This window comes from Ipomoea triloba, chromosome 6, assembly GCF_003576645.1.
Source record: "Ipomoea triloba cultivar NCNSP0323 chromosome 6, ASM357664v1".
Lineage (NCBI taxonomy): Eukaryota > Viridiplantae > Streptophyta > Magnoliopsida > Solanales > Convolvulaceae > Ipomoea > Ipomoea triloba.
This window is the reverse complement of record NC_044921.1, coordinates 20,565,609-20,586,120: the sequence shown is the minus strand read 5'-3', so window position 1 is coordinate 20,586,120 and position 20,512 is coordinate 20,565,609. Positions and strand designations below refer to the sequence as shown.

Sequence of the window (20,512 nt, the reverse complement as noted above, 5' to 3'; positions counted from 1 at the left end):
TTTTTTTTTTTTTTTTTTGTATTGTGCTTTATTGTGAGTCTTAACCAATTTGTTTCATTCTTTGTCATAAATTTTTTATTGGGTTGGACACTTTTTATAGATAATACACAATTTGTTGAAAAAATGGGCAAAAATTGACATTACACTAGTTGAATTTTAATACGTTCATTATTGTAGGTTGGTTATAAAGTACACCAAAATATAGCTCATTTAATATTATCTTTATTTGATATGATATTATAGAACATGAATCCCATCTATATTTTCATGGGATAAAAAACAGTACTTTGGTAGTTTGTATTTGGTTGGTCCAAAGTAACATGTTATATTAAAGAAACATGGGTGGTGCTTCCTTAGAAAGAATCCAAAATTTCACCGACAGAGTCCAAAAACTAACACCCCAAGGATTAACTATTTCATTGTAATAATTTATATATTTTTGTTATGGTGAGAGAGAAGACAAGAACAACAAACAAAATGGAGTCCAGCACTAACCCCACATATCCACCAAAATCCACTACCTAACTATTAAAATTCAACATTTGATTCCTTAAAGTCCCACCATATATACGATGATGAAAACCCGCAATTATTACCTGAGAGTATGCATTGAGTAAACTTTCATCTAAGTGTAATAGTCCATAGACCATGCACATAAGAAAAGTCAATCGCACTAAGAAAATTCTATGCGACGAGTTTGACCGACAGGGTATTGATAATTAAGACTCGTGTCACTCAACAGTTGATTGCGAGTCTTCTAGGGATGCAATGCATTTTAGACTAGAATAATATTTTTTTTAAAACAAGAATAAGAAGCTAAGGCAGAGATTTTATTTTCCTTTTTAACATCTAAGCACAGTACGTGCTATGTAAAGATTGCTACAGAGATACCAAGAAAAAATTTCAAATCATTTCCACACTTGTAATACTGTGGCAAGTTGGTCTAAAATATATTATCTTTTGGATAATATACAAAATCCAATAGCCACAACTAAATATATTGAAAATAGTATATTAGATTACAAGTAGTTCAAATCAGTTGCAACTTGCAATTCATAAAGTAGGTAATGAATTTTATAGTTATTGGGGAAACAAGAAGAAAAGTTAGAAAACTACTGAGTAAAAAGGAGTGGAAACCAATCATATATAACTTTATATAAGTAGTAAATAATTATTTTCTTTTACAACAGTTGCAATAATTAATTAATCATTTCAAACATGCAGCATTATGGCATTTATCTGCTTTTAACAGTGAATTAAAAGCACAAATGTTTTGATGGTTGGTCCCATACTCCCATTCAAGGATAGTGATAATTAAATATTGGTATCAATTAATTTTTCCCCTCTTAAAAAAATTGACTTGTACATTAAATTAAAAATAATGCTACTTTTAATTTCCTTCCAATTTTACCTTCTAATATAAATTCAGCTAAGGATAGTGATAAATATTGGTATCAATTAATTTTCCCCTGCTAAAAAAATTAAATTATAAATTAAATTAAAAATAATGTTACTTTTCATCATAATTTTACCTTCTAAATTCACCTCTTATCATTTAATTTACTTTTTGCCCCTTCGAAAGATTGAAATCCCTCTTTATAATTCTTTGCCGACTACGAGTCACAAATTAGGTTTCACTCAAAGCGTACTTTTAGGTAGCGCGCAACGGTTAATTTTCCTGTAAATCAAAAGATTAGAATCCCTTATTTAATTTGTTGATCTTGTCAAAGGTAATGTGCTCTCATTTCATTTAATTTTCTTCCATTCATTTTTTCATTGTATGAAAAAAAAAAAAAAAGNTTTTTTTTTTTTTTTTTTTGTATTGTGCTTTATTGTGAGTCTTAACCAATTTGTTTCATTCTTTGTCATAAATTTTTTATTGGGTTGGACACTTTTTATAGATAATACACAATTTGTTGAAAAAATGGGCAAAAATTGACATTACACTAGTTGAATTTTAATACGTTCATTATTGTAGGTTGGTTATAAAGTACACCAAAATATAGCTCATTTAATATTATCTTTATTTGATATGATATTATAGAACATGAATCCCATCTATATTTTCATGGGATAAAAAACAGTACTTTGGTAGTTTGTATTTGGTTGGTCCAAAGTAACATGTTATATTAAAGAAACATGGGTGGTGCTTCCTTAGAAAGAATCCAAAATTTCACCGACAGAGTCCAAAAACTAACACCCCAAGGATTAACTATTTCATTGTAATAATTTATATATTTTTGTTATGGTGAGAGAGAAGACAAGAACAACAAACAAAATGGAGTCCAGCACTAACCCCACATATCCACCAAAATCCACTACCTAACTATTAAAATTCAACATTTGATTCCTTAAAGTCCCACCATATATACGATGATGAAAACCCGCAATTATTACCTGAGAGTATGCATTGAGTAAACTTTCATCTAAGTGTAATAGTCCATAGACCATGCACATAAGAAAAGTCAATCGCACTAAGAAAATTCTATGCGACGAGTTTGACCGACAGGGTATTGATAATTAAGACTCGTGTCACTCAACAGTTGATTGCGAGTCTTCTAGGGATGCAATGCATTTTAGACTAGAATAATATTTTTTTTAAAACAAGAATAAGAAGCTAAGGCAGAGATTTTATTTTCCTTTTTAACATCTAAGCACAGTACGTGCTATGTAAAGATTGCTACAGAGATACCAAGAAAAAATTTCAAATCATTTCCACACTTGTAATACTGTGGCAAGTTGGTCTAAAATATATTATCTTTTGGATAATATACAAAATCCAATAGCCACAACTAAATATATTGAAAATAGTATATTAGATTACAAGTAGTTCAAATCAGTTGCAACTTGCAATTCATAAAGTAGGTAATGAATTTTATAGTTATTGGGGAAACAAGAAGAAAAGTTAGAAAACTACTGAGTAAAAAGGAGTGGAAACCAATCATATATAACTTTATATAAGTAGTAAATAATTATTTTCTTTTACAACAGTTGCAATAATTAATTAATCATTTCAAACATGCAGCATTATGGCATTTATCTGCTTTTAACAGTGAATTAAAAGCACAAATGTTTTGATGGTTGGTCCCATACTCCCATTCAAGGATAGTGATAATTAAATATTGGTATCAATTAATTTTTCCCCTCTTAAAAAAATTGACTTGTACATTAAATTAAAAATAATGCTACTTTTAATTTCCTTCCAATTTTACCTTCTAATATAAATTCAGCTAAGGATAGTGATAAATATTGGTATCAATTAATTTTCCCCTGCTAAAAAAATTAAATTATAAATTAAATTAAAAATAATGTTACTTTTCATCATAATTTTACCTTCTAAATTCACCTCTTATCATTTAATTTACTTTTTGCCCCTTCGAAAGATTGAAATCCCTCTTTATAATTCTTTGCCGACTACGAGTCACAAATTAGGTTTCACTCAAAGCGTACTTTTAGGTAGCGCGCAACGGTTAATTTTCCTGTAAATCAAAAGATTAGAATCCCTTATTTAATTTGTTGATCTTGTCAAAGGTAATGTGCTCTCATTTCATTTAATTTTCTTCCATTCATTTTTTCATTGTATGAAAAAAAAAAAAAAAGAGGAATTATTATAGTTAAGATATAATGATATACTAAGCTTCCACAAATCTTTAAAACAGTAATTATATCTTCTAAAGTCTTAACTCATGTATGCCAAAGTCATCAAGTGGAATTTTGGTCATAAGTTAGGCAATTGAAGTAATATTAATTAAATGATGCCTACCAAACAAATTCAAAAGTTTCAACTAAGATGCAATCACTTAATTAGCTTCACCATTACAAAAATGGATTGTGCTATTCATTTTCTATTTTTAATGTGAAACGCATGCAACTACCCATTATAAACTTGACATATTAAAAGAAAAGAGCAAAACACAAACTAAAATTAAAATTAAATAAAGTATGATCTAGTGTGTTACATTCACACTATTAGAGCATTAATATTAGTACAAGTTTTTTGGTGGATTTTGTCATGCCATGTAGGAAAGAGGATGATGAGGAGAGAGGAAACAAAGAAAAAGAAAAAGAAAAAAAGCTCCCGACAAGTCTTCAGTAAAAATAAAAATTAAACATGGTATACTTACGCGCCTAGTGGCGCATGCATTGAACGCGCCAGCTAACTAGGTGCACAGCAAGTGCACGAAACACGCACCTGCCTTGTTTTTCCATGTTTAAAGCATCAGTAACATGGCCCACAAAGATGCATTACTTGCAAGGATAAAAACCAAAAAACCAAAAAAAATAAAAAATTCCTTCCCATACTAATTAAAAAGCCACATTTAGTTTTTTGATCTGAAAAAACTTTCTAAAATTCACAAGTGTGGATGCTCTTAGCTAATAACAGCTTAATTCTATATGGTGGATCACTGGATCTTTAATAACACGCAAACCAAATTGTTCTCCCATTGAATTCGTTGTCATCTCGTCAATCGGAGAATTTGCAGCTTGATGAATATGACGTAATTTGTAATACCAGTATCTCCTAATCAACTCATGAACCTCACTAACAGTATTTAAATATGAATTGTTATCATTATCATTCTATGTAATTAACCTTTTCAATAGTCACTAACGAATCACTTTCAAACTCTACATCTCTACCACTCCTTTCCAACACACTAACAAACCATGATAAATAGCCCAAAGCTTAGTTACCAATCACCAATTAAAGTTGCAAAATTTGCAAAAGCAGTCATGGCCGGCTCCTTGTTTGTCCAAATTGAATGGTTACTATGGTTATCTTCACAAGATGATTGAAGTATACATTGTTTTTTTCGATTACGCAGTATCCTAAGTAAACTCTAATTATAAGAGACACCTTTAAATCTATACTACAACACTAGATTAATTTCAATTTACACCGAGATAGCTCAATGATTATATTGGGTTTTTCATATGAGAGGAAATTTTGAACTTCCAACTTTCTTAGAGAATGAGAGTGCATGATTATTCATATCGATCAAATTAGTTATTGAACAAGTAAAAAACAGATTTACCTTTGATCTCTAAATTCTCTTTAAATTCGGTATAACCCCATTAACATAAACTTTAAGAAACATGGCAATCGCACGGTATAGTTGCCTTTTTTTCTTGTTTTAATGGGTTTGACAATTTGAGTTTGACTCTCCAAAGAGGTGCAACTGTTTTCCTTCTCTGTGATGAGTTTTAGACTTTTAGCACTCGTGATTCAGCTGTGGCAAGGGACTAGGAAATGGTAAGAAAGTCATCACTTCTGGTACTGGTTTTTCAGTGCCAGAAATTTTCAAGAAAACTGCATATTTGTTGATGATTGCAAGTTTTAATTTTTTTTACATTTGTTACCACCTAACAGGGTGCTGTAGTTTCACCTACGCAGCCGTCTGGTCATTACTGGCGTGGTACCACTGTGGGTCTGATTCAGTTCCAAGTTTCTTAAAAGTCACAGAAAAACATGTTGGGTCTCACTACATTGTGTGAAGCTGTGCCGTTTTTATTTCCTGCTTGGGATGGTGGGTTGATGATTTGTTGTTGAGGGAGAGATGGCTGTGGAGCAGAGCTTCATGTTGCTGAGAAGTTTCTTGATTCTCACTGCTCTCTCACTCCAAGTATCTGCAGGTGCTGTTCTCTGCTTTTTATCCTCTATTTCACTGAATTTCTTCAGATTTCTGGGTTTGAATGTTTGTTTTTTGGTTGATGGGATATGGGATCATGGAATTAAGGCCATTTGGTCAGTAAAGTTAAAATCTTTTTTTTCTGGGTGGGAACTGGGAATTAAGGGTTTGGGTTTCTAATTTTACAGTTTTAAGAAGAAGAATTCATCATATGGTTCTGATTTTCAGCATTGAAGGAGGGTTTAAGAGTTCTTGGAATTCTGGGTATACTGCTGATTTTAAGAATTGTGTATGAATGTTCTTGATTGATACTTTATCTAAGCTTTCATTGCAGGATTCAATCTGCCTTCTTGGAGGGCTGCTTCAGTACTTGTACACTTCAAAGAAGGGAATGGGAATGGGAATGCTCACCTTATTGGTATCTCCTGCCAAATGGCAACTTTCTTTGTTACTTAATACTTCATAATAATAATAGGAATTGATATGTGATTTGGACTCTTTGTCTTGAAATTCTTGAATTTCGATTTCCAACTGCAATTTTGGATGGTGTATAGATGCCTATTAGTGCTATATTTGTGAGATTCCACAATAGGACTAATATCTGATTACGATAACAAATGGCAGTACTTTCTGTGCCTCCTTTCTATGGCATCGTCTTTTCTAGTGACAATTGCACACTGTCGAATGCTCCTGCATTCTTCATTGAATTTTCTAGTATTTTTGGTCCATGGCTAAAATGATCTGAGGCTAAATTTTTTTGAAGATTCTTTAAATGTATGGATATCCTACTTAATGGCTTTTCTTTCGTGTTTCTGATGAGAAAGCAGATCCTGCTTCCCACAATACATCAGTTCCCACAATCTTTGGATGGAAGAGACATTCACCGAGTGAAGGTGCATAGACTACTAAAGCTTCAGTTTAACAAAGTATAACTGAGATCTAACGCTTCTGCTTTATTCTGCAGCGCCCAATCCACACGAGATCTTCAATCCATCCCACTATTCAGATGCACCTTCTAAGCCTACGTTTAGGCAACAATTTATGAAATGGATGCACAGATTTGCATTTCCTCCTTCGTATTCATCTTCTAAACACAATCGAGGGAGAAACAGATTGAACAAGTTTGCTCCTGGTCCCGGGCCTAGCTCACAAGGTTAACCTCTAACAACAAAGACTTTTTTTTTTTTAATCTAAGCAGTATATGACACTACGGTTTTTCATCTTTTTAATGGTATAGGGCATTGGCATTCAATCTCCCCGTCTCAGTCTTCATTTCCTTCATCAGCTAGTGATTCACTAGCACCTCAGGCATCAGCAACGGCTCCATCTAGCCATTTCAATAGTATGTGAAAGCACATCTCGATTCTTTTTCTTTTTCAGTTTTAGTTCGTTGTCAATACTCAGATGTGTATCAATTCTTAACAAATGTCGATTATACTTTCTCTCTGTAAGTGCCCGCACTACAGCCCGCCAGTTGGAGTTCTTGGAAAGATAAAAAGATGACACCACCACCATTGCCACTCTTGACACTACCCCCTCCGCCTCCTAATCAAGGTAAACGACACACACGTTGGTTATTGTAATCTTGCCATTACTCCTTTACGAAAAAGACCACTATGAAACAAGATGGTTTTGCATCTTTTTTGTTTATGTTTTGCTAAGTGTAGAGTTCATTTTATTTGTAGATTGTGCATCGGTGAGGTGCACTGATCCTCTAACATACACGCCTCCCGGATCACTGTGTGGTTGTGTGAGGCCTATTGAAGTTGGGCTCCGCCTTAGTATTACCTTATATGCGTTTTTCCCCCTTGTTTCTGAGCTTTCTAAGGAAATTTCCGCTAGCATTTTGCTAAAACGAAGCCAAGTACGCATCATGGGAGCAAATGCTGTCAATCAGCAGCTCGAGAAAACCATCGTACTCGTCAACTTGGTTCCCACCGAGGAAAACTTCAATGCTACTACTGCATTTGCAATCTACGATAAATTCTGGAAGAGGGAGGTTTCCTTAAAGAAATCGCTATTTGGTTCCTGTGACGTGGTTTATGTTCGCTATCCAGGTTGTTACTAACCTACTATCCTACTGGCACAACCTTTTAGTTTGCTTCAAATGCTCTCGAGCCCCCTGCTCCTCTCTAGCTGTCAATTTTTGTTTATTTATTTTTAAATAAACACGATTCTTACACATTATATTCAAGCAGGATTACCACCGTCTCCACCTTCACTTCCTTCATCGGGTGCTTCCATTGACGACCAACCCGATCCTGGCAACAACAGAGATGGAAGTCGAATAAAACCCATAGGAGTAGATGTATCAAGGCCAAAAAAGAGTGGTATGGGGAGAAATATGATTACCGTAATAGCTCTATCATCTGTGACAGCCTTTGTTGTTTGTGTGGGAGTTATTTGGCTTCTGTCTCTAAAACTCAGAGGTCGTACTTATCAGGCTGTGCAACCTCCACATAATTCGGCACCTTCTCATGGGAAAGCATCAGGTATGCAAACCGAAAAATTTTTGCACGAAATATATGGTTAGATAGCTGAAAAATGCCTTATTCGCAGTCTAGTTGGGGTAAACTCTGAAAAAAAAAATTAATCTTTTTTTATTAAACATTGAAAAGTTTAGATGTGTCTCGTGCAGGGGTTTTAGTGATAAAATAGAACTTGAATTTCTGATATAACTATGCTAATAAAACTAACAAATTCCCTTTTGCCTGTGATTTTATTCTGAGTTCAATTCACAGACTGATGGTTTTTAAGTTCTGCAGGTGCTGTTGGCTCTTTAACAATTGGAACTAAGCCCAGCTCAACATCAATGTCCATCAATTCGAGCATTTTAGCTTATGCTGGAACTGCCAAAATTTTCAGTGCATATAATATAGAAAAAGCGACTGATAACTTCAATGCTACAAGGATCCTCGGGGAAGGTGGCTTTGGACTAGTATACCGTGGCACTCTTGATGATGGAAGGGAGGTAGCAGTAAAGATTTTAAAGAGATATGATCGGCATGGCAGCCGTGAGTTTTTGGCAGAAGTCGAGATGCTAAGTCGTCTGCATCACAGAAACTTGGTCAAACTGATAGGGATCTGCACAGAGGACCATTGCCGATGCCTTGTCTATGAACTTGTTCCCAACGGGAGTGTGGAATCGCATTTACATGGTTAGTATAATTCTCCGAAATTTTTGCTGTAAGTTAACATCTACAACTAGAAAAACGTTTTCTGCTCAGAATTGAAGTGCAAGATTGGTGAAATTCATGTCTCTTTTCTTTTTGGTCTTTTGAATTTAAATCTTAGGGCTTGATATGAAGGCTTCTCGGCTTGATTGGTATGCTAGAATGAAGATTGCACTTGGTGCAGCTCAAGGATTGGCCTATTTGCACGAGGATTCAAACCCCCGTGTAATACACAGGGACTTCAAGTCGAGCAATATACTGCTAGAGCACGACTTTACTCCAAAAGTGTCGGATTTTGGATTAGCTAGAACAGCATTGGATGAGGGAAATAAACAAATCTCAACTCATGTTATGGGCACTTTTGGGTATGCTTTTCATCATTAGAGAGAAATTGTTGGTTTATATCTATCCCAGCATTTGAACCTTCTTCTATTGCAATATTCAATCTCTTATATTCTCCTTTTTTCAGGTATTTAGCTCCCGAATATGCAATGACAGGCCACCTCCTCGTGAAAAGTGATGTGTATAGTTATGGTGTAGTCCTCCTCGAGCTTTTAACGGGACGAAAGCCAGTGGATTTATCACAACCCCCGGGGCAGGAGAATCTTGTTGCATGGGCTCGGCCTCTCCTCACAACCAAGGAAGGTTTAGAAATGCTCATTGACTCGGGTATGAAGTCAGACATTCCATTTGATAGTGTAATCAAATTTGCAGCAATTGCAGCCATGTGTGTCCAACCGGAAGCATCTCACCGCCCCTTTATGGGCGAGGTCGTTCAAGCCTTGAAACTCATTTGCAACGAGTTTGATGAGACGAGAGAGCCCATGTCGAGAAGCTGCAGCCAGGAGGAACTTTGTATTGATATGGATAGCAGAGAAACGGGCGAGTTTGTGGAAGGTTTACATGCCCATGAAGCAATCTCCATATATGATTCCTCTTTTGATGCTAAGATACCATTGTCAGCTGGGGATTTGAAGAGTTCATCAGCTAGACTCGAAGCGCCAGAATCTGAGCCTATCAAGCGGGAATTCTACTCTGCTCCATTAGGAACGAGCACGAAAAGGAACTTCTGGCAACGGTTGAAAATCCTGTCAAAGGGGGGCACGAGTGAGGATGGGTTTTCGTCAAATCTGTGATGAGGATGTTAAAGCCCAACTTCTGTTCTTGAAAATTGATGTCTCTTTGGATTGTTCTTTATGGGCAAAGAACTGGGTTCAAGGCTGCTTCCAAGACAAGAATAGAACTTGGAATAGTATTTATAGTATTAAATTTTTAGCTTTTGGTCCCCTCTTCTCCTTGGATATTTCACAAGAGACAATCACCTGTATGTATTTCAAGTACAGAGGTAAATCACTTTAGAGGCATATATATACTTGGTACCTGCTTGTTATAATCATATTCAGATGTCTTCATTTAAGGAAAAGGTTATGTTTTTGTGTCTGGGGTTTTGATGTTTCATGTTCACAAGCATCAAAAAAGAAAAGCACTCGAGGCATTATACAATGCTTGCTGGTTTGGTTTGCAGGTCCTCTTGAGGCAGCATAAGCCTTTGTCTTGCAGGCTCAGTATAGTAGAACAATGATTCTGTTAATTACTATAAATTAGTTTGCGGTGGCTTTTGGTTCAGGACTTTTATACTCGAGTTATTATTGGATTTGATACACATCACCATATTTGTTCGCTTACTTTTACTATCTTGTATTCAAATCTCTTAGTAATCATAAAATCTATTATTCTTCTCCTCCCATACTTTTGAACAATGGAATCAAAAATTAGAAGGAAAAAAGAAAAAGAAAAAAAAAATTGTTTATGCCTTCAATATTTCAATATGCAAACTTTAATATATATACACATATATGTATGTGTATATATAAAATATATGTATTATATATTTATTTATTTGTATTTTAATTAATTAATTATTTATTTATTTATTTTGATTCCAATTTCTATTTACTACCAGTTAAAAAGACTGTTATGTCCAATCAGCTTGGTTAGTGTGAATGATTGTACACTCTCATAAGAACTTCAAAATCCGCTGCCTAAGTTAGCAAGGAAAAGGCTTGGGAGAATTGTAGTTAGAAATATATGTTTATAATGACCTTGTGTTTGTGTGTGTGCGCGCGCATATATATATATATATTCACACTCCAACAAGTATATACTTGGAGACAAGTCCAAACTAACCCTTACTTTTACAACTGAAAATTCTAATGATTAGAGTGGTTGAGTATCTTTTTTGGATAACAAGGAAAACTCATAATCATACAAGAGGCGTGGTCACTATTCGAAATGTATACCGTACTAAGAAGACTCATAGTCTGCAAACCACACAAGAGAAATAAATTGCACTAGGAAAACCCAATGCGACAGGGCTCAACCAGAATGTAGCAAAAATCGAACTTTAGAATTTTGAAGTAAGGCTTAGTTTAAGAGTTTGATTAAAGGCATTTTTGACTGACATTCTCGTAGAAGAATCATAATCCACACACTCGACCGGCCACCCCATTCAGGGCAGTTGACTCCATCTTAGTAATGTAGTTCATTAATTACTAGGAGATGCAATAAGTGAAGCAGGCAAAATGTTGTGAAATTTTATTAGAAGTGCAGAACACCTATGGACTGAATGCATGCACGCATGTTCCTAAGACTGAATTTAATGCAACACTTAAATGTCAGTGGTCACCGTTGCCTGAATAAGTGTCTGTTATCTTATCAGTTATCACCTCCATTTTTCCGTGGCTTAATTAAGCACTTGCATGTATGGACTGCTCCGCTCCCTCAGCCCATTAACGGCAGTGCTCGGTTAATAAACATGTTGTTCTGCAATCTGCATTACGTTAGGTAAACCGAAATGGAAAAGAAGGGATCCATAACCATAATGAGAGAAAGGTTGTTAGCAAAGCCAAAAACCACCAGAATACAGCTTGATAGTATATTACACATGGTTTGCCACACCTAGGGCAAATTAGCTTTGGTGGAAAGAGCCTGCCTAACTAGTAACTACCAATAAAACTGTGAAGAATATAAGGATGTACTGTTATTGGATATTTAGATCCAAAATCAAGCTAAGCATCACAGGCAACTCAAAAAATCCTGCTGTTGGAGCATGCATGATTCTGATTTCTGAGTGTCAGATGTACAAGCAGCTGCTGCTGTCATCAGTGGATTCATGAAATACCTCCGCAAAAAAACCAAAAAAAAACTCCCGCTATCAGCCAGAGCATGGTTTCGATTTCCCATTCCCAATCCGCTGCCTGCATTTGTAAAATAGTAATTTAGCTAGCTACTAGCAACGCTGAAAATATATATAACATCAGCTGTTGAGCATATAATATATAAACATAAATGTGCAATCCAACTATCAGCTTAGGCTTTTAGTTGAGATGGAACACATGCTTCAATTTCAGCTATGGGTCACATTGTAGTGTGAGTCCTTGCCGCCTCTTGATTGATTAGTAGATAATGAGGTGGACTTAGATTTAAATTTTAATGATGCATATTGCAATGTGAGTTAACAGTTGCCAAATACGAGACTACATGGTAGAATAAAGATTAGGTACCCACCAAAAAGCATCCTTCTTCTCTTGTGCTAGTAGTTCTTCGAAAGAAATGTCAGCAAATTCTTCATCTTCATCAGACTTTGGTTGTGTTTCCATGTGAGCACCAAACTCAATCATCTTTAAAAAGAGGGTAACAAAGAGCCAAACGGTCAGCTATACGCCTATACCATATATAGGAAAGGAAACAGATACCACAAGACAACCTCAAATAGCAAAAGATATGGATATTATTAATAATAAGCATGCATGCAGAAAGAGAGAAAACTAAATATAACCATATTGAAGAATTGAATTTAGAGTCACTAAATCCTGTCAAAGGTTTATAAAACCATAATGAATGGTAGAGATTTGCAAAAACACATGTAAATATTGATACCTTCTTGTATGCTGGAGAGAGTTTAAGCTGCTGTTGGAGCCAATTATATACAAAAGCATCCTCTTCCAGTCTCTTTTGTTCTAACTCTAGCTTGTATATCTATCTTGCACGTATTGAAAATGTGTTGGTATGTTGCACTCGAAAAACATTATGCGGCAGTTTTGCATATTAGTTGAGAAAGAAAAACACTTTTGCCTACCTGTTGTCTTAGGCGATCCAATGAAGACCTATCAGCCCGGTACAATAAGGCCTTTGTTATTGTGAACCTTCTTTGGATAACCTCAGACCTGTTTAAAAGCATAACCACAGTTATATTTTGGCATGCAACAAGTTTGCCAGGCAATTTTGAATTAGAAATCAGAAACCAAGAATGAAAAATTCAGCTACATAGTTAACAAAAGTGGGATACTAGGTGTAGAAATACTGTAAACGACGAGTATCAATTGAAAGAGCAAAACAAGAATAAATCAAATCAAAACTCATCTTTTTGGGGTCTAAAACATCAAGTCAGGCCTTGTTAGAAAAATATTGTGCATTGAATAAACATCCACATGTAAATTCTATATAAGACACTCGCTCTTGTAAACGCTTATCATCATTCATCATTGTGTGAGAATACAAGTATCCAACAGTAGCTCACAAAAAGTCAATAACCAAAAACATTGATATTTACAACTAAAGAAAATAGAAAACCATACTTGTGTTGTAGCTCATTCCTCGTCTCAATCAAGCAATTAACAAATTGTTCAACCTGCATATGCAAATCACAAACTATTTATAAGATGTGTGAAGAAAAACAAATATAAAAAGGTAAAACAACTAAAATCACATTGATCAAATAACAACTCAATATGACTGTATATTTTGCTGAAAACAGCACTGACACTAAGCTCTACATCTGTTCATGGTATGAAGTTCTAATGATTTGAGTGTTAGGAATTAGAATCGTTATATATATTTCAATAAAATGCTAAACATCCATCTTGAAAGTGAAGCAATTGGGATGATGAAGTTTGATTATATCATAGAAACTTCACAAGCAAAACAAAACAATTCAAATTTCAGAGGGAATAGTCAAATACTTGAGATATGAAACATATTCACAAACACATTCAAGGCAGCAAAAAGAAAAACATAAATGTCAGTAAATTGAAGAAGAGTACCTGAGCTAACTTTAAGGTACTGGAGGCTTTGGATCCATGGCACCTGACAAGCTCATCGTAGTGTTGCTTAATCCTCCTCTGAGTCGCACTGGACGACGTCGTAAACGGGTACAGACATACCAATTCTTCCTTCTCCTTCTCTACCCCATCCTCCTCCCCATTCGAATCGGGTCGCTTCTTCCTAGCCCGTTTCTTCTTCTTCCTCTTCTCCTTCACCGCCTCCCTCCTCGCAACTGAACCCGCGCCGTTCTTCTCCGCTCCACTCCCCTCTCCGTCACTAAACTTCTCCCATTTCGGCGAGCTGGACGGCAAGATCTCCAGAAGGAACGAATGCGACATCCGGGTCGGGTCAGGCCCGCGCTCGTCCTCTATCTCCTCAAGCTCCGGAACCTTGTCCACATCGGCCTGTTCGCGATGAACCGGAGCTCTCCGGGCCTTGGAGTAGAGGGAGAAGGCGAGAAAGGAGAGAGTGAATGTGAAGAGAAGCAGAAGAGCGAGCATGAGGTGGAGATGGTGATTTCGATTGCGGATAATGTGAAGGACGAGGCAGCCGAATCGCGAGAGGAAGTTAGAAGGAGAAGAAACGGAGGCGGCGAGGAGAGAGAAGGAGAGTTGCAGAGTAGGCGGCGGCGCCGCCATGGGAGCGGTTTTCGGAGCGGTGGAAGAAGAGACAAATGCACAGATTTTATTAGAGCGTTTATGGAGTATCCGGTTTGGGAATTGCTTTCGTCCCTCTCCTACGTAACCTCTGGTTAAGGTTATTAGCAAATTGCTAAAGAAGACAAACAAAGGGAGTTCCTTTCTTTCTTTAAACACTAATTTCTAGTATTGTTCTTTGGACATAAAACTCAAAAATTAAATATAGATCATGAATTTTTGTGTGCAGTGAGACTCAATCTCTGATTTTTTTTTCTAAATTTTATTCATGTGATAAACTAAACTGTTTATACAGACAAGTTTAAAGTGTTTTTATTGAGCCATTGAATGATTATCTTGTTGTATTACTTTTATGATATTCGTGACACTTTGTAGTAATAATGTGATACAAGTGATATTGGTATATTTTTTGTAAGATGACTAATGGTGTGATTGGTAGGAGTGGGAGTAGGATGATGATGATGATTATGGCCCTTAATTATAGTAATTACTATTTAATGCTATTCAATTTATAATAATTATTATAATTATCTTTCAATGGTTACTTTAACTCCCAATTTGTAGTAATTACCATTTAATGCTATTCAATTTATAATAATTATTAGGAAAAGTGTACAAATAGACCACTGAACTATTTAGAGATAGCAATTAAGTCATTGAACTCGTCCAAATCCATCCCTGAACTTTAAAAAAAGAGCAATTAGCATTTTTAGCAGGTTAACAACACGTTTGTGCTGATTAGGATGTCATGTGTAATTTTTATTTTATATTTTTATTATTATTATCCAACTAAGCATTTGACCAAAAAAAATTAACCTATCACTAACTAATAAATAAATTTAACTACCAATCCTACGATGATATCTCAATAGGGGAAATGCTAATTGCTTAGTATGATTTTTTTTTTGTTTCGTTTTGTTTTTTTTAGGGTCAAATGCGTATGTTGATGATAGAAAATAAAAAATAAAAAAAATGCACATGACATCCTAATCAACACAAACTTATTGTTAACCTGCTAAAAATACTAATTACTCTTTTTTCTAGGTTCAAAGATAAATTTGAAGTTTATTCGAGTTCGGTGACTTAAATGCTATCCTCAACTAATTTTGTGGGTTAGACTGCTGGTATGTGTTTTCAGGCTGTTAACGCCATTAATGTTATTAAGCCGTTAGGCGAGTAACATCATGACATGTTTATACTAATGTCCTGAAGAAGTAAATCTCAAATTTGAATAATGGAAAAAGGGGAGATTCTAATTTCAAAGTACACTCACATTCTCAATTAGGAAAGTGTGCTTGAGCTATTTTCAGTTGTACCAAACAGCTTCCAACAAGGAGAGGTGAAGAAAAGAAAAATGTACTTTCCCTTTTTGACCTTTAAAATTGTTGGTGCCACACCACTACTACTATGATAACTCAGGATTCTGGTACAATAAATTATGCATGGAGTACAACTTAAAAAGGGCTTGTTAACAGAACTTGAGAGAAGAAAGCAACTGAGACAACATTTCAACCAAGAAAGCTTTGATGTTATTATTACAACATTCCAACCATATTTTACACCTTAAAATGGCAAAGCAATGAGAATATTGCTTTTTTATACATTGAACCAAAAAAAAAAAAGCAATAAAATGTAAAAGCTTCTTAACAATACTCTAAACACTACACACCAGTTTGCACATGGACTCATTTAGCTTCGTCTCGATGTGCATTTCAACCTTCAGCTGCAAATGGCGGGGGCGACTAATGTATATATATATATACATGTTGTTTGGCCAGAGGGCGTGTTGCATATCTGTACAACTTCATCCGCGGGCCAAAAGACAACTATAGTACTGAAATATATGACAGCTTCTTCAAAGAATCGAGTTTTGCAGAATATATGTTTGTACCGTGTTTATTATTCCTTTAGCCTATGATGTTGTGAATCATCAACTGCAAATAACTTCCACCGAGAGTTTCTTCATCACGCTGGGGCATGGATCGCCTCCAAAGGCCTCGGGCGTTACAGGTACTGTGCACGAGTTCCACCCAATGCAGTACTGCAAACATAAAACGCAAATAGGCATTGAATCGAGTGGATGCTTTAGCAAGATTATTTTGACAGTTAGCTGAAAACGAACATACTGTTATGGTAGTTGGTAAAAACGACAGATTCTGGGTACCTTTTGGAAAATATCGTACGAATGGAAGGCGTGGCAGCTGCCTTCGCTGAAGCTTCCACAGCTGCCCCGGGGAGTTCCAAAGCTCGCGAATTTGATGGAGGTAATCTTCTGGCCAGCTCCACACGAGAGGTGAGCCTTAGGCCTGAGGGGTCGGGTGACTTTGCCCGAGGCTTGCATCTCCCAATTCATCAGCTGCGGTTGCCATTCGTATATGTCTGCACACACACTTGCCACCTCTCGTTTCACCAACGAGACTCCATAAGGATTCCCTCCCCATTCCTCGAAAGCAACTAACAGATTCCCAGTTGGGCGCAGCCAGGAACGAGGGACATGATACCTGAAACATACACTTTTTCTCAGTTCGGTTCCTCAACTCGGTTACATTGTAACAGAGTCAGTAGTACTAAAAAAAAAAAACTCGGTTACATCAAAGGTGTTCATTAGTACTTTTAAGTTTTATCTTACCATCTTTGCGAAGCCTCTCCACATTTACTCAGACATTTTTTCTCGTCGAACCAACCCGCATAGTTGCAGGCGCCACAGCCACCCGACGCTTTGTATCCTGGCCAATAGCGCCCAATGCTTTGACTGTTTATCCATATCTGTCCCTTACCCATTGTATTCATATCCAAAGCCAAAGGCTCATTTCCTGCAGGAGCATCGAATGTCGTCTGGAAAATACAAAATATATAATTCAGTATAGGGATACAAGTCACATAAAACAAATTAATAGCGAGAAAAAGGAAAAGAGTAAAGCGGTGCACACCTTATACCATGTGAGAGGCTGTTTCTGAGCCACGAAAGAACCTTGAACCCACTCGACAGAAGAGCTCCCGCTAAGGGAATGAAGACTCAATACTTCTCCTTTAAGACCAATCTGGCAAGCAAACAAGCAAACACCTCTGATTAAGTAAATAAACAGGAACGAGCAATTAATTTTACGGTTTAATATCTTCGTTATAGCGATTAACGGACCTTGTAAGACCATTTTTGCCAAGTTAAATCTCTCTTCCCCTCATTAAGACCAGTAAGTGAAACCGGGCCAAGTACACCAGCATTCCACGTTTCAAAATGAGGGCCAACATTCTGGGTAAATACACATGTATAAGTAAGATAAGACAACCTATATATCATGAAATAAATTGTACAAATCATATCGAATTACAAATTTGAGACATATTATGGGTTTTGGAAGAGAGAACAAACCGGAAGGCCAACAGCGATGCTGAGGAGCGAAATTTTGTTGACACCAGCTCTCAGATATACCGCTTTACTGAATGTTACTTTCGGGTTCTCTAAACTTCCATATGAAGTTCCTGCAACAATGCATATATACCTACTAATTTAGCGTTTACGAAACATTCAAAGCAAAAACTGTCTAGCTGAATAGTTAATGGATAGAATTACGATTATTAACTGAAATGCATACCTACTAATTGACCATTGATGAAAACATGCAAAGCATGGCCAGCAGAATAGACCGTAAGCCAAGGCCACTTTCCACCTTTCAGAAACGCTTCTCTCGGATCAATCCTGACACTGGTGTTGGAAATTATGACATAAAAACGAAACTAGGGTTAAATCACCTAAGTTAATTTAATCATTTTTTTTCAAACATTATAATATGTAAATAGACTATTCAAGCTGTTAAAAATGCACTTACTCTGTCATATACCACAAATAATCGGAAGCATCTCTCGTGGTATTTATCTGCTCCAACAGCCCGGTAGCAGTAAATGTACTATCGTCATATGATGATGTCTCTTCATTATATGACTGCCAAGAGAACCCACGGCTGACGGGAGTCATTTTCATTCGTGAGCTTTGAGCACCGACCTTCACGTGAAACTCGGTTAATATAAATAATGCTTCACACTTTCACAGTGCTGTTGGGGAAAAAAATAAGAGTTCTTGTGCTCACCCGTGCTGTATTATATACAGTGTTCTTGCAGTCGGGAAGTATGCTGATGGACCAAGGCGGCAAGTTGTAATGCATGTTCCCGAAAGCCACTGTAGCGAAAGAATGTTGGTTATTATTTGCGAGGAATGCAGCACAAGCTCCTGATTTTGACTTGAACACACGAGCCTGTGTTTAGTAAAAGGTTAGTAGCAGGTATATATTCGCTTGAGTTTCAAATACGACGAGATGAATTGGGAGAAACGAAGTAATCCAAACCTCTTGATAGTTGCCAAGAGATATTACATTTGGATCTCCAGAGACTAAAGCTGGTTCACATAGCTTGATTGCTCTATGCAGATCTTTCAGGTGACCCCATTTAGGCTCCCGTAATAAACCTTTGACATATCAAATAAAGGTTGCAATAAGTTTATCTTAACACTTTATGGCCCTGTAGTTAACTAAGAGCTGTTCTTACCGAATTCATCAATAGGAGCATCATAGTCATAACTAGTGGCAATAAAAGGCCCTCCTGCAGTCCTGCCAAAGTTTGTGCCCCCGTGAAACTGGTCAAAAACAATAACAAAACAATTAGATGCCGAAAAAGCAGAGAAAATTAGATGAATCCCAAGGTAGTTTCACTATGGAACATAAAAAAACCAGGAACATACCATGTAATAATTGATAAATGAGCCGCCTTTCATTATGAACTTTGCAACAGAATAAGCCAAATCCTCAGCTGGACGGTAAGGTACTGGACCTCCAAATTCAGTAAACCTGCAATAGTATTCAACGAGATTATTAGCAAGCTCAAATATGGAATTTGGCATTGAACACAGATATTTACAACGGAAAAAGACTAAAGTATGCAAGTTACCAAGCAGTCCAGGCTTCGGTCCACATCTTGGGTTTATAAGCCTTATTTGGCGAAAACCAGTCACAATAGAAACCATTGCAAGCATTAACCTGGGAGAAAAAGAATAGGCATCCCAAGGCGTTTCAATGAATGGAAAATGACAGTCTAAGAAAATAGATGTCTACACATATTCAGACCTCAAATTTCAACATACTGACGTGAGAGAGATGATGATCAAATATAATACTTTAGACAAAGGTACTATTTTGTTCCAAGCCCATCATAGGAAGGAAAATAAACAGGCGTGTTTAATAATCAATGAGATGACCATCGGGTGCTCATGGGTTATTGCAAGAGTCAAAGGTCAGTAAGTATTCCAATTTCCACATAGAAAAAACAAAATGAAAGGATGAGAATTGTGAAAAGAAGTGAAAGACAGGCCATGTGAGGGGCTGGAAGACATCTATAAATTCATATAAACCATTCACGGGGACACTAACTGTCACATAGAAAAACAGTGCCCCAACCACCATAGCAGGAAACATTGCACAAAGGTCATCTCCAATGAAATTAAGAAACATTATAGCCAGAAGATCAACGAATCGAGAATAATGGCAGCAAGACTTACAACTGGATCGGGGGCATCATCTTGCTTACACATGACCCATGGGACACCTGTGCCCAGGCCCACAGCCATTTTGGCTGCCCACTGTGCATAGGATTTTCCCGGTGCACCCAGCTCATACTCCATCGGTCCATATTCATTCTCGATCTGTCATTCAATTTCATAGAAACATTTCTTTTAGCATATTGTACAGATAAAGTAGGCATAACTTTGTTCCCTGAGAAACACAACAGTTTTACCTGAGATAAGATTATTGGACCACCCTGAGATTCATACAGTCTTTGTGATTTCATCATATTAACAATCATTGTTGTGAACTTCTGCATTGCAGCCTGTTTGACAGAGAATTTGAGAAAGAAGATTTAGAACAAGAAATTAAAAAAAAAAAAAAAAAAAAAAAAAAAAAAA

At 36.4% G+C, this 20,512-nt stretch overlaps 3 protein-coding genes across 4 annotated transcripts in view; 1 reads left to right on the top strand and 2 right to left on the bottom strand.

Annotated features, from left to right (window-relative positions):
* The first annotated feature begins 5,104 nt into the window (after positions 1 to 5,104).
* LOC116022501 (receptor-like serine/threonine-protein kinase ALE2) lies at positions 5,105 to 10,237 on the top strand. 2 transcript variants are annotated; one of them, XM_031263232.1, is made up of 12 exons: positions 5,105 to 5,254; positions 5,372 to 5,634; positions 5,965 to 6,048; positions 6,458 to 6,523; positions 6,595 to 6,783; positions 6,868 to 6,972; positions 7,083 to 7,184; positions 7,316 to 7,687; positions 7,829 to 8,122; positions 8,396 to 8,788; positions 8,925 to 9,168; positions 9,273 to 10,237. In XM_031263232.1, the coding sequence occupies exons 2-12, from the start codon at positions 5,559 to 5,561 to the stop codon at positions 9,937 to 9,939; spliced, it is 2,592 nt and encodes an 863-aa protein (XP_031119092.1). In that variant the 5' UTR covers positions 5,105 to 5,254; positions 5,372 to 5,558; the 3' UTR covers positions 9,940 to 10,237. The 2 variants fall into 2 exon arrangements, with proteins under 2 accessions (XP_031119092.1, XP_031119091.1); XM_031263231.1 differs by having other exon boundaries at positions 6,455 to 6,523.
* A 1,421-nt stretch (positions 10,238 to 11,658) lies between these two features.
* On the bottom strand, positions 11,659 to 14,681 carry LOC116022526. The gene is made up of 6 exons (XM_031263261.1): positions 13,906 to 14,681; positions 13,441 to 13,493; positions 12,942 to 13,029; positions 12,743 to 12,841; positions 12,371 to 12,483; positions 11,659 to 12,060 (listed from the first exon to the last, which is right to left on the bottom strand). The coding sequence occupies exons 1-6, from the start codon at positions 14,542 to 14,544 to the stop codon at positions 12,018 to 12,020; spliced, it is 1,035 nt and encodes a 344-aa protein (XP_031119121.1). The 5' UTR covers positions 14,545 to 14,681; the 3' UTR covers positions 11,659 to 12,017.
* Positions 14,682 to 16,048: 1,367 nt separating this feature from the next.
* The window catches only part of LOC116022525 (beta-galactosidase-like), a 6,335-nt gene continuing 1,871 nt past the window's right edge, over positions 16,049 to 20,512 (bottom strand). Inside the window, exons 5-19 of the mRNA XM_031263260.1 lie at positions 20,344 to 20,436; positions 20,108 to 20,251; positions 19,501 to 19,589; positions 19,295 to 19,400; positions 19,102 to 19,189; positions 18,903 to 19,021; positions 18,648 to 18,812; positions 18,390 to 18,562; positions 18,156 to 18,265; positions 17,933 to 18,042; positions 17,702 to 17,812; positions 17,493 to 17,603; positions 17,192 to 17,397; positions 16,727 to 17,063; positions 16,049 to 16,603 (exon numbers count right to left, since the gene is read on the bottom strand). Coding sequence (XP_031119120.1) covers positions 16,493 to 16,603; positions 16,727 to 17,063; positions 17,192 to 17,397; positions 17,493 to 17,603; positions 17,702 to 17,812; positions 17,933 to 18,042; positions 18,156 to 18,265; positions 18,390 to 18,562; positions 18,648 to 18,812; positions 18,903 to 19,021; positions 19,102 to 19,189; positions 19,295 to 19,400; positions 19,501 to 19,589; positions 20,108 to 20,251; positions 20,344 to 20,436 — 2,073 coding nt within the window. The 3' untranslated portion in view covers positions 16,049 to 16,492. The remainder of the gene's footprint in view (positions 16,604 to 16,726; positions 17,064 to 17,191; positions 17,398 to 17,492; positions 17,604 to 17,701; positions 17,813 to 17,932; positions 18,043 to 18,155; positions 18,266 to 18,389; positions 18,563 to 18,647; positions 18,813 to 18,902; positions 19,022 to 19,101; positions 19,190 to 19,294; positions 19,401 to 19,500; positions 19,590 to 20,107; positions 20,252 to 20,343; positions 20,437 to 20,512) is intronic.